The sequence below is a fragment of the Myodes glareolus genome, chromosome 14 (genome assembly GCF_982192425.1).
Source record: "Myodes glareolus chromosome 14, mMyoGla1.1, whole genome shotgun sequence".
Taxonomy (NCBI): domain Eukaryota; kingdom Metazoa; phylum Chordata; class Mammalia; order Rodentia; family Cricetidae; genus Myodes; species Myodes glareolus.
In genome coordinates, this window is record NC_142039.1 from 49,172,256 (window position 1) to 49,185,966 (window position 13,711).

Here is a 13,711-nt window from a genome sequence, read left to right on the forward strand (position 1 = left end):
CTATCTTGTCCAACTTTAAGTACAAAGAGTTGTAAAACATATTCTTCAGTAGAGATTTAACTTGGAAATAGAACACTTAGCCTAGTGTGACTAACATCCTAGGTTCCATTCCCAGCAACAACCACAATAAAAACAACAACCCCTCATCTGCCATACAGATGAGTAAACTAGGGAGAGATCCCTCAACCAAGATGGGAGAGCAAGGCCTGAGGTCATGAGAATGGGACAGTGGGCCTGGCACCACATCTGCTACAGTATTCTAGAAAGCAGGTCCTGTAACTTCATGACAGCACAGTAGAGCTGACCTTGTTGGTGGGGGCATGGATGAACCTGTTCTGGGGTCTTGAGAGTGGAAGAGCTGGCTCCAAATCCATCATCTGCAATGTGGTGGCATGGACTAGGGAAAGATGCCTTCCCCACCCTAGTCCCTTACTGCCTGTGGCAGGCTAGAGAGCTGACCCTGTCTCTCACCAGCTGCAGCTCTTGGGAGAGTGGCCCTGCACCAGGAAAGTGGGCCCTGCACCTCAAATGGGCAGCATGGTAGAGAGCTGACCCTGTTGATGGTGGCTTGGTGGTGTGGGCAAGACGTCCCCCACCTCTATAGCCTGTGGCAGGTGGGAAAGCTGGCCCTGAGGTCAGGAGAGCAAGGAAGCTGTCCCTTGTCTCTTACCAGCTGCAGTACTTGGGAGAGTGATCTCTTCACCTCACTAGGGCAACACAGGAGAGTTGGCTCTGGTGGTGCAGGTATGAGGGTGTAAATGAGCCAGCCCAAGGGTGTGAGAATAACAGAACCAGCCAGCTCTGCTCCTTGTTGCTTACTGCACAGCGTAAGCTAGCCAGGGAGATGCTGGAGAGTTCACCCTCGTGGTGAAGATAAGGGAAAGCTAACAGGCTAACCAACCCAGCAACCACCCAGGCCCAGAACCAAGGCTATGAGTTGGTCACCCCAACATCCAGCCCATCTCTGATCTGCTGGAGCAGGTGAAAGGGCCAGCCCTGCATACCCACAGCTGTCGGATCTCCATGACACAAGACAGTCTATCCAAGAGGAGACCCAGTGAGGGCCCATTATCAATAGTGTGGTAGAAGCCAGAGGCCTTGAACAAGACCAACGACTCACTGCAATGAACACTTGCAAGTAAAGGACTAAAGGTTGTACTCTGTGAGTCACTGTGTCATACTATAGCTTCCATGAGGAGATTTTTCTCTTTCTCCTTTTTTCTTTTCTTTTAAATTTTATTTTATTTTATTGTGGGGTGGAGGAGTATGCAAGGGCAGAGGAAAGATTTGAAGGGACAGGGAGATGAGTGGGACCGACATTCATGATGTGAAATTCACAAAAAATCAATAAAAAGTAAAATTAGAAAAAAAAGAAGAAACAAACAACAACAACAAAAAACAAAACTCCCTACCCAATACTGATCTAAATGTGAACTCTAGAGTTTGTTTGTTATGAATCAGGCAGGGGAGGTAAGAAGAGAGAAAAAACCCTCTTGGATCTTTGTTTCTAAAACAAAGATGATATATTAAAATATAATATTTCATAAAATGGAAAACAAGGGTCAAAAAATTTAGTATCTGTGGAACATCACAACATAAAATTACAGACTTGTAAGCTGTGGTTACACTTTTTTGGAAATAAGTCAAATGATCAGTTGATCTTTTCTATGAGGAATGAAGGGCCAAAGTAGCATTACAAACTGCTTTTTAAAAGGATTTATATGTATGTGTGTATTTATGTAAGTATGCACATGTGTGTGGGTGCCTGCAGAGGCCAGAAGAGGGTGTCAGATCTTTTAGATCTGTGTGGTTAGGGAGTTGTGAACTGCCCAACATGGTTTCTGGGAATCAAATTCCTATCCTCTAGAATAGCAGAGAACACTCTTAACAGTTGTGCCATCTCTGCAGCCCTATAAACTGTCTGAGAATTAGGTTGATCTCTCTTCTGATGTATAGAATGTGTACTCTGTACAATCCTTTCATTATATAATTTGCATATTTTTAGTATTCATTATTAGTTCCAGCCTTTATTGTTAATGGACCCTAGTTTTGTTTCCAGTACTCACACTGGGTAACTTACAACAGTCTATAACCCCAGTCCCTGGGGGAATCCAATACCTCTGGTCTCTGTGGACACATGCACACATCTGCACATACCCACAGATAAACAGATACAACATATACACATATGTACATTAGAATAAATATTAAAAAGGTAATATATATTCTAGTAGAAATCTTCTCCCTTAAAGAATAAAACAAACAGTGTAATTCTTTTTGAAATGACAATATTCTAGCTACAGGGAAAAAACAGAATAATATATGAAGAATTACAACATGCAATCTTTCACCTTGGAAACATCAGACTTTAAAAAAAAAAGAAAAGAAACATCAGACTTTAAAGGAACCTGTATTGTAAGTTCCCATCACTTTAGTTGAGCTGCAAGAACACTAGTGCAAGTAACACTATCTCTCAAAGCCGCAGGGTGGCCTTGCAAAAGTACACAAAGCAGCACAGAAACAGGAAACAAGTCAGATGGTTCTGCTGAGAGAGCATTTTTCCCCTGAATAAATCCAAAAAAGTATTAATAGGTCAAATGCAAAAATGCAGAGAAAGTAAAATAGAAATTTAGTAGGAGATGCATATAAACGAAGCACAGTTGGTTTTGCATTATATTACAATCTGCATTGATAAATACATGTTAGGAGAGGAAGTTACACAGTAGATTAATCCCATAGTAGGTTCTATTGACAGAAAAAAAAAAGCTACTGAGGATGCTATGTGGGTACTGCTGCAATGAACTGAAACTTGTACCACTGATCATCTGCAAATGTCCTGAAAACATTTTTAGGTGAACCTTTATTCTAAATTAAGTAATGTGCTCATTTGCGGGTCTATGCCCATGGATGCAGGTGCCCTCTAAGTCTAGAAGACGACTGAATCTCCAGGAACTGGAGTGACAAGTGGCTGTAAGCTACCTGACATGAGTGCTGAGAACTGAACCTGGGTCCTCTGCAAAAGCAGTAGGCACTCTTAACGGCTGAGCCAACTCTCCAGCCCCAATCCTAATTAAATAAATAAATTTTCTCTTTTAATTTTTAGAAATTTTGTGCTAGTTTGTGATACTGTGTGTGAGTGTGGGCACATGTGTGCTAGTGTCTTAGAGGCCAGAGGCATTGGTTTTCCTGAAGCTGGAGTTACAAGTGAGGTTTCTGGACATGAATGCTGGGAATAGAATACTTGATATTTTTCTGCAGGGTGAACTTTTAAATATAGTCTGAAGTAACTGCAGTGTGTACTCTGGCTTCTTACACGCAATGTAAAATGTGATTATCCCCCACTACAAAAAGTCTACAGACAGGATGACACCCGACACAGAAATCTAAGTTGGTTTCTTAAGAGGAAAAACATATGCACAAGGCTCCCCTAGTCTATATCTGTGCCACAGAAGGCATTTGATCTTTGGGCATGTACCTTCTTGGGGACCTGGTTTTGTGCGCACAAACTCACTGTATCTCTTTCAGGGCACTTCTTCCATCTCTTCAATTGGAAGCTGTGTGGCACAGCACCTGGCTGCTTAGATGCCCCTCCAGCAGATTGGCCTGAGACATATATGTGGCTAATGAAATCCTTGACCAAGCTGTTGGAGCTCTGTGTTCTTCTTTGTTCTGACCCTGGCAACATCCGACTGCCTGGCCCAGGTGGAAAGAATATAGGAAAAGAAGAGTTACTGTCTGCCTGGGATCATAGGAGGCTTGGAATAATCCCAAACAGATCCCTGGCATCTCTGAGTTATGTGCTGGCCACTAACTACCAACCCTTGGACTTCATGCATGCCTCTATTGACATATGAAGCAATTGTCATGAATGGCTACTTGGAACATTAGATTGTGAGACTTTGCTTTATTGCAAACAAATAGTGACTCTGAATACTGTAAATCTATACTGTCAGCAGAAGAGTCTGAAAGACATAATGCAAGGCTTCTTCAGTGTCTGAATTAGACAAACACATACACACCTTAGAACTGAGGAGCAAACCAAGGGCATTGAGTTTGCAAGGCAAGTCCTCTACCACTGAGTTAAAACCCCAATGACAAAAGATGTTTTCTGGAAATAAAAATAGAGTTGTTCACAAATGCAGGAGTGGGAAGGACTTCCCTGTTGCTCAAAATTGGCTGCCTAACAACCTCTGAAAAGTCACAGCTGTGCTGAAAACCTCTGATTCTTACAGGTGTGAAAGTTGTCTGAAAAGACTTTTAGTAGACTATTATCTATTCAATTCTGACTTGTGTATTCTAGCCTTCTATTCTCATGTGTACTTTTACTCCATTCTACATGGAAAACACAGATTCAGGAGAAATAAATGAGTACTTGTATTTAATAAAATGCTTTGCCTGCCGCTATGGCTGATGAACAAAGGTATGAGGTAAGGAGGTTTACATTTAAATCACTATTGGCCCAGTCACAAATCTCCTGCTGGGAGAGCAGGGCCCTATCTGACACTCACAAGAGAGGGAGGGAGGAAAAAGCAAGAAAAAAGAAGAATGAAGGGAGATGAAAAGAGTAAATGATTTAGGCACAGGAAAGAAAGAGCAGCTAAGGATAGAGAAGGTCAGCATCTAGGGAGTTAGGAGAGATTCCACTGAAGTGTCTAAGCCATTCTGCTTTCTTTGAGCCTTATTAGCCTTCTATGATCCTAGGGTTCTACGCCATACATACTTAAGCTAGTAAACCTGTAATTCTTCACGGATAATCTTAATAAATGACTCACCCACCCAAGTCACTCAAAGATGCTGTTTCCCAAAGGCCCTGACAGAGCGTAAACCACAATGTAACTTTCAGCCCTTCTGACAAAAGGCAATGGAATTTAAACCACCCTGCCATTTCTTGAACCTTCTTCAGTGTTTTGTTTTAAAGATAAGAATCAAATGAGTTCTGTAAAACTTGTATTTCCTGTACAGAGGTGATATCTTCCTCAAGTTATATGATTGTACAACTATTAATACTGAAGAGGAAGTCTTCTGTTTAAAATGTAGGATTTGGCCTTGTAACTTCTGGATCTTCAAATATTTCACAGTGTTTCTCATTCCATTTCTCATGTTGGAGTTGAATAAGGAGAGAACTTAGAAGGTCAATGACAAAACAGGTCATTTAAAAATTATTATAGTTATTTGTACACCTAGTGAAATGTATAGAGCTGTGCAGTGGTCACCATTTACAGTCAGAGAAGTAAGCTGGAGACGTAGTTAAGTGATTAAGAGCAGCTGCTGCTCTTGAAACCAATGGCAGCTCACAACTACCTGTAACTACAGTTCTAGGGGAGCTGACAACTTCTTCTGGCCATTGTAGGCACTGAAAACACACACACACACACTAGTGCACATAGCCATGCAGGCAAACACTCACACAAGTAAATGGATATTTAAAGTCAGTGGAAAGAAGCTCTGAAACCTCACAAGGATAGCCAAGATACCAAAAGTGGACCTGAAAACCAAGCACTAAAGACTCAGGAGATAGGAATAAAACTCAGCACAGGCACCAACGGAGGTCTTCACGGAAGAAAGGGCAGCTTCTTACAGCTACAGTCCTTTTTTGTTCCTGTCCTAGTTAGAGTCAAAGGTTTCTAGGGAGAAACCAAATGCAAAAACGCAAATCACAGGAGATCAAAAGCCAGGAATACAATATTCTATCTGAGTTTAAGAAAAGATCTGATGAGAACTTCCTGTATTTATGTTTAAACTTGAAATTTTAGATATAGTTACAATCAACAAGTTATTACTGACATAAAGGAGACACTGTGTGAAGAAAAGAAAAAAAAGAATGTGAAACTACTAGGATGCTAATGTTTGTCTTTTCTTAGTAAATAGGAGGTAGGCATTACTGTGTCATGTGCTTGGTGGCTAGAGGTGGGAGGCCACAATCATCTGCCTGGAATGCCTCCTGTCCCCTCTAACACAGGTGCCCAAACAACCTTCATTATGTTCTGTGAGTCAGAGACTTTGTGACAGACTGAAGGACTGGACCTGGCTTTTCAACATGTAGGAGTCAATCCACCAGCAGGAAATGAGGAGACACTCACCAAAAACCTCATTGAAAACTGCAGAACATTCTCCTTTCTTCTTTCTGTACAGCCTGCTTTGTATTTTACCCTCCTGTAAAGTAAGTCTAAATAGAAATATTCAAGGCTCCAGGGACATTGCTCTAAGTTCCAGTTCATACTCAGGTATATCATAGCCCTGGATGCCATTCCCAGCACATCACACACAAGATCTCTAAGTACAATGGTATTTATGTTTAAAAACAAAGCCCCTAGCAAGGCAGTGGTGGGGCACACCTTTAATCCCATCACTCGGGAGGTAGAGGCTGGCAGATCTCTGTGAATTAGAGGCCAGCCTAGTCTATAAGGGCCAGTTCCAGGACAGGTTCAAAGCTACAGAGAAACCCTGTCTCAAACAGCCCACAATAAAAATAAATAAATAAATGAATAAATCAATAAACAAATAACAAATCAACCCCAAACAAACAAACAAACAAACAAACAATCCCCCGCAAAAAAAAAAAACACCCTTATTAGAAGGTGACCTGCTCCCAAATTTAGTGTGTTGGAGTTAACAAAAGATGAAGAGAGAAGAAAAACAAAACTAAAGATTTCCAGTAAACCTGCAATAGAAATCTGTGTCTACCTAGAAGGATTCTCCATTAAATGAGTGCCTTGAGAGCTGAGCTAGCCCATCAAAAAAGAGGGTTCTAAACTGCCTCATGCCACGTAAACAGACACAGGAGACACTAGATTTCGTGTTATTACTGTGCTTCTATTTTATTTTTTTTAGATCAGGGCCAGTGGATCTTGCATTTTTATAGTCTGTCTGCTCAGATAACAAAAACAGGAATAAAGTCTAATAGTTGAACCTGATTTCTAATTTTCTGCTGTTAGAAGAATCTGTCACAGCATAAGAGCATGTAGTTAAAACTGCATTTTCTTTACAGCAGGTTCTTGAACTTATTTTGCTGGAAACCTGGACACCCATCACACATCTAACAACAAAAATGTGGTAAAATCATGTTCAGTGAAATGCCTTAGGCTAAGAAAATCTCTATAATAACACATATCTCATATGTATATCACATTTTATACAATTTAAAAAGGATGTCAATTTAGGAAGAGTCATATATTCACTGGAATTTATTCTGTACTAGGCAAGTTGGGTTTCAAATAAAGTTGGAATTCAAAATAAAGATGAAAAAGATTGAGGCTCTACCTTAAGGGTTCCCTGAGAAATAATACATAGTCCCAAGTCAATGGAAGACCATTGTGACTTAAGCAAACCTTTAGGGATAATCTATTATTGACCATCTTATGCCTATTTATAAATGGGCATGTATATGGTTAAAATCATATTCAATATGGAAAAAGAATGTGCAAAGTAAGCAAAGGTTTGCATGATCTACACCTGTCAGTCCAAACAGAGAGCCACTTGAGTTATATCCTTAATAATAATTGATTAAAATATGCCCCAAACAATAATCAGGGTCCTCGAGTATCTTCACTCTTGTGGCCCTGACCTTGCACTCTACAGCTTTGCTTTGAATAAAGTCTCGCTGTTACATTGCAATCTATATGAGACTTTACTGCAATTTGTGTTAGCCTTTATTTCATTTCTTTAAAGGAGAGATTAGGAACCTGGAAATATTGTGCAGACCCCAGCCATGTTGTTGTTATGACCCCATTGATGAGAATGGGAAGAAGAGACATTAGGAGTAAATAGGAGCAAAAATAAAGAGTGTTTCTTTACTCAAGGGAATGTTTGGCTTAGGACATTTTGGTTTTGTGGGTTTGGATAAAAGAGTACAATTAGCTGTTTGTATTAAAGGGTCCCCTGAGGCCAAGCCCAGGAACCTGGGCACAGCGTGGGCACTCGAGTGGTCCAGAAACCAAGAGGGCAGATCCCTAAGCCTCCCTGCCAGGCTTCATGAGGACACACCATGTAATTTAAGTAAATGATTTCCTGCAATAAAGGTACCATAAGTAGAATAAAGCCAAATTATGTTTGACAATGAATTGAAAACAGGGATTTTGCCTTTTAGTTTTTGTGATGGGGACAGAGAAGGAAAAGAGAATAAGAGATAGAGAGGAAGAAACAGAAAAGGGAGAGAAAATGAAAGAGAGCAGAGAGAAGAGAAATTTGGAGAGACACATTTATAGTATTTGTATGTATACAGATCATGAATATAAAAGACAGAATTGATTGCAAATCAATTCCCTTTCCACAATGCACTAGTGTAAAAGTGAAGCACTGAATACTAATATTAGGTTATATTTGCAAAACTATCTGCGAGCTTAGGTGGTATCCTATGTAATGAGGATATTCCATCTACACTGTACAAATAATCTTGATATTAAAATTAAAGAGCTTTCATTCATTCATGGGAAAAAGTAGATATCATGTGAATGAAGCTGAGAGTAGGGGACCTAGAGGGTTGTTGAAGGCCTATATACAAAAATGAAGGTGGAAGGCAGGTGAATGGGAAGAGGAGGCAGAGAAATCTTTATACAGAAGATGTGACTGTATCATCTAAGTATGAAAAGAACATTTACATTTTGCCTGGAGATTAATCTTGAGGACAAGAACCACAGTTTTCTTTAGTATAATAGGTCAGGCCTATGTGTAATGGTATGTCAACTTGTCTCATCAATGGGAATGGCTAGAGGGCAGAGAACAAGTAATGTTAAATGCTGCTCATAAGAACTATAAATGTCATTTATAGTTTCCTAATCCCTATCCATAGGTTCTATGACTACAAGAATCTGCATGTGCTTTTCTATCTCCTTATACTCACATGAGTATACATGTACACCCAGACACATACTTCAAGAACTGCTCTTTAAAGATTTTAATGCATCTGTATTTGTATATGGTAAGTGTGTATGTATGTTCAAATGTATCTCTATATCTGTGCAGATGGGCTTTGTGATAATGTTTTTGTACCCTGTAAAGATTTGTCTCTTGTAAAATGTTGATTTGCTAGTAGCCAGGCAGAAAACATAGGCAGGGCGACCAGACTAGAAGAATTCTGGGAAGAGGAAAGGCTAAGTCTGCAATCACCAGCAAGATGCAGAGAAAGCAAGATACGAATGCTTCACTGAGTAAGGTACTAAGCCACATGGCTAAACATAGATGAGAATAATGGTTTACAGTTTTGGGTATATACCCAAAGGATGTTCAATCGTACCACAAGGATATGTGCTCAACTATGTTCATAGCAGTATTGTTTGTCATAGTCAGACCTGGAAACAAACTAAATGTCCCTCAACTAAAGAATGGATAAGAAAAATGTGGTACATTTACACAATGGAGCACTACACAGCAGAAAAAATGACATCTTGAAATGTGCAGGCAAATAGATGGATCTAGAAAACATCATATTTAGTGGGGTAACCCAAACCCAGAAAGACAAATATCATATATACACACTAATAAGTAGTTTTTAGACATAAAGCAAAGAAAATCAGCCTACAAATCACAATCACAGAGAAACTAGACAACAATGATGACCCTAAGAGAGACACACATGGATCTAATCTACATGGGAAGTAGAAAAAGACAAGATCTACTGAGTAAATTGGGAACATGGGGGCCATGGGAGAAGATTGAAGAGGAGGAAGGAGGAAGGGAGGGGAGCATGGCATTTCTCAATGAGTCTATGTTGAAGGAAATTAACTCAAAGGCTCCTTCTTTGACTATATTCCACCATCTTTGCTACAGCACAGACAATGGGAGTTGGCTTGAACAGAGTGTCCACGATCAGTACACTGCACACTCACCAAGAGTTCTTTCAGTATTCATAAAGGAAAGAAACATGAAAACATACAATGGGCCCAGTTTGTGGAACAGATGAAGTCCCAAATGAATATGAGCACTGCCAATGCTTCAAACACATTGGAAACCCATACCTTCCCCAGTCTATGGAGATGGTGACAGTGTGTGCGGAAAATGTTAACTGGGAAATTGCTAACTGCAACTTCCCCCAGCTTCTTCTTTCTAGATATTTATAGCCTAGTTTATTTCCCTACAGAGACCCACACACACAGAGAGATTAGCTTAACCTACCTCCTCATTCAGCTGTATTAATAACCCGCATCCTTATTAATGCCATAAACTTGCCTCTTCTACTTAGATAGATGTATAAAACAAACTTGCTGAATTTCCGGACCATTGGTGTGTTTCCATCAGCGCACACAGCCCATCCACTCCCAGATTTTCTGTATATGTATCTGTCCTTTCTTCATGACTCACAGCCAGTCAGGTCAATCCCTAAGCTGTGTAGGTCACACCAAACCAGTGAAATAGTAAAGAAAATAAAAACGTGGAAAGTTTCAGGGATCTAGCTATGTTTTATGAGAAATAAGAAATCTTGATATCTTATCTTTACATAAATTAAGATTCAAAATTGAAGGTCATTAGCACTACAGCAATTAGTAAACAGTACTTTTTAAAATGCTGTATTATTTGATGTTAATTATGGTATAAGGAAGGTCAGCATTCTGCACACTTCAAAATGTTTATAAAAAGAAATTGGAAAAGTTGTAACAACTTATTCATTTGGAATGGATCACAATTTAATGCAGTTTGAACATTTGTTCTTCAAATTGAAAGGTATTTTGTCCACTTAAATTATTCTTAAAGCATTTTAGCCTAGGGAACAGGACTGTAAGTAGATGTTAATGAGTCAGATTCAGCAACAAGAAATGACTGCATAAATTGATATAAAATGTTTATGAAACAAAGAGAGTGTGTATAATATCCACAAATTTGTAGCTAACATTTTTTAGAGCTGTCACATCCTTTTCAAAGATGAATAAATTGAGGTATAACTGGTGTGAGCAGAGCAGCAATTCACCTTACTGTTGGGATCTACCATGTTGAAGCAAGAAGAGCAATTGTTCTCCACACCTAGATAAAAAACTTCTAGATTTACCAAGAGTTTTATGTTTAAATGAGAGGCACTGTGTGCAATCAATATGTGTAAATGAGATATTAGTATGCCCTGTTTGTTCTACACCTGCCAATAAGCTGATCATCTGTCAGAAAATACATGTTTCTTTAATAAGTCATGCTCCTCTGTACTTTTATGAGTGTTTCCTTTATTTCTGGTAAAAAAAAAATGTAATTGCAAGTCTCTAAAGTAATCTCATTTTAATAAGCTTAGAACCAAAGGAAAGATACTACTTCTTTAAATAAAATGCAGAAAACTACAATATTTTAAATATTGCCATTTCTTTTTTCAGGAACCAAGTAATTTAGACTTATTTGAGAACATATAAATGAGAACTATAAAACAGCTTCTTACATTAGCAACATATGTTACTGCTGGAACCCCAGAATCCTCCATATACAAAACCACTTGTCTCGAAAAACAAAAGAACAGGGCCTTACTGTGTGAGAGTGACTGGGTTGTATGCCATGTGACACTTTCCCACTTTTTATTAAAAGACCTAATCACCGTAATCACAGGTGGATCTTTTCATATTTTGGCTTTGGGGCATATTGTACTACACAGACTTGTCACTTACAACTGTGACTTCATTTGAGACAACTTTTGAAAAGTACTTAAGCCAAAATGTTTATGAGCTTTTAATTTTTACATGAATACAAACAGGCCTTTGTGTGAAGATCTGGCTGTACCTCCTAGAAGGGGTACTTGACCCTTTCAAGTGTGAGAGGGACACAGGGCCACTGGTTCTAAAAGTTTCTCTCACCATTTATGTGCATATTATCACTCACATTGTTTTATATTGAAATTTTTTGTCTAATTAAAATGTCATTTCTCTGCCAGGAGGTGGTGGCACACACCTTTAATCTGAGCACTTGGGAGGCAGCAGCAGGTAGATCTCAGTGGATTCGAGGCCAGCTTCGTCTACCAAGTGAGTTCCAGGATATAAGGACTGTTACACAAAGAAACCCTGCCTCAAAAAACAAAAAACAAAAAAAAAAACAAATGAACAAACAAACAAAAACAAAATGTCATATATAAACCATAAAGGTTTATATATATTCATCTCAAAGACATGGTGATAAAGAATGAAAAGAAAGTGCAACCTGGACAAGGTGCTTTCAAAACATGGTAGAGCATCTACGTGACTATCAAAATTTAATGAATTTCTGAGTTCTGAATATAGTCAGTCAGTCTCTACCTCTCTCTCTCTTGTGCCCAAAATAAAAAAAAATAAATTGAATGTAACTGAGTATATTTGATCCCTGAATCACTATTTAGAAATAGTGTTCTCAGCATTTCTAAGTATATGCAGGTGAGTAACAGAATGCTAGACACCATGAATATTATTAAGAAAATAACATGCCCATTGTTACAAAATTTGGCTCCATTTAAGGTTTCAACTTCTCCAGCAATGGATGTTTAAAAGCATGGTAATCAGAGCAAAGCAAATTTTGTTTAAAAGAAATAAAAAAAAACTGCACTATTTGCATGTAACTGAGTGAACAAAAGCTGGCTTAACTTTATAGGAATTCCAAGAGTGGAAACCTTTAACTTTACCATAGTCAATTTTCTAACTATACCATATTATTTTGTAACAGAACCATGATGGGTAAAGTTCAGTGATGTGCAATGGCAAGAAGTATGTGGGCTTATAGCAAACCCTTTAGCATGGAACCTAGAGCTCGATAACACCAGTATTCTGAGAGGAACTTAAGAGAGTGCATGCTAAAGGTCTTAGTTTAAGTAATCCAAGATTGGATATTATTTGTTGAAGGTATGAGAACTGGTGGTATTGTGAATGTTGTGGTGGGAAAGGAGGGAAATATGAAACAAATCAGGTTGATTAAAACTTTAGAGAGCAAATAATAACCTTCCAACACTATAAACACCAATTTACACATCCATCAAAGTACTGGCCAGCACTTTTGTTTCAATCAAATTAAAAGAAAATTTGAATAGGATTTCTTTGTTAAGTAGAATCAGCATGCCCAATCTACGCTCCTGAGCCATGCAGCCTTGAACGGAGTTTAACATGTTTAACCATATTTGTGTCAGCAGAAGCTTATGTCTGACCACTTTTAGGTCAACCTTCTCACTGCAGGCCTGGTATTAAAAGTATCAACTGATGCAGGCAGTTTTAATGTAATGAGTCAGGTCCTACCTCTACATAGTCCTTGGCATGGCCCCAGTCTCGTTTGGCATCCAGATTTCCCAAACTGAAACATTCCAGTTGTCCAAGGTAAATCTTAGCTACTGACCGGCTAATTTTTCGAGTAACAAAATTTGCTCCTGAAAAGAAACAAAAGATGTATTATCAGTAAAGTACATTTGACATTTAACAGTTTGGTGCACTAAACCCAGCATCAGCCTCTGGGCATTTCTTTCATCCAATCTCCCCCCTAAAAATAATAACAAAAAAGGAGAACGATCATTAGCTGTCAGTTAGACAAGCTAAGAAGCTCTAACTCTAAGTGTCATATCAGCTCTACTTTCATAACAAACCTTTCTTCTTTGGAGGATGTCTTAACATTCCTAATTTGCTGTTCCAATGTGTAACCCAGGCTCTAGGCCAAAGAAAAGCTATTGGAATGCCAGCTGTTAAACAGAAAATTCTAAAGGATTGTATAAAGGGAAATGCCAGAATGGAAGACAGACATCTAAGACCACCCTGCTTTTTTTTTTTAAAAAAAAACACAAACATCATATATTTCTATT

At 38.8% G+C, this 13,711-nt stretch overlaps 1 protein-coding gene across 1 annotated transcript in view; it reads right to left on the reverse strand.

The window, feature by feature from the left end:
* The window catches only part of Gmds (GDP-mannose 4,6-dehydratase), a 528,555-nt gene that overhangs the window by 254,988 nt on the left and 259,856 nt on the right, over positions 1–13,711 (reverse strand). The window contains exon 7 of the mRNA XM_085699335.2: positions 13,158–13,285. Coding sequence (XP_085555461.1) covers positions 13,158–13,285 — 128 coding nt within the window. The remainder of the gene's footprint in view (positions 1–13,157; positions 13,286–13,711) is intronic.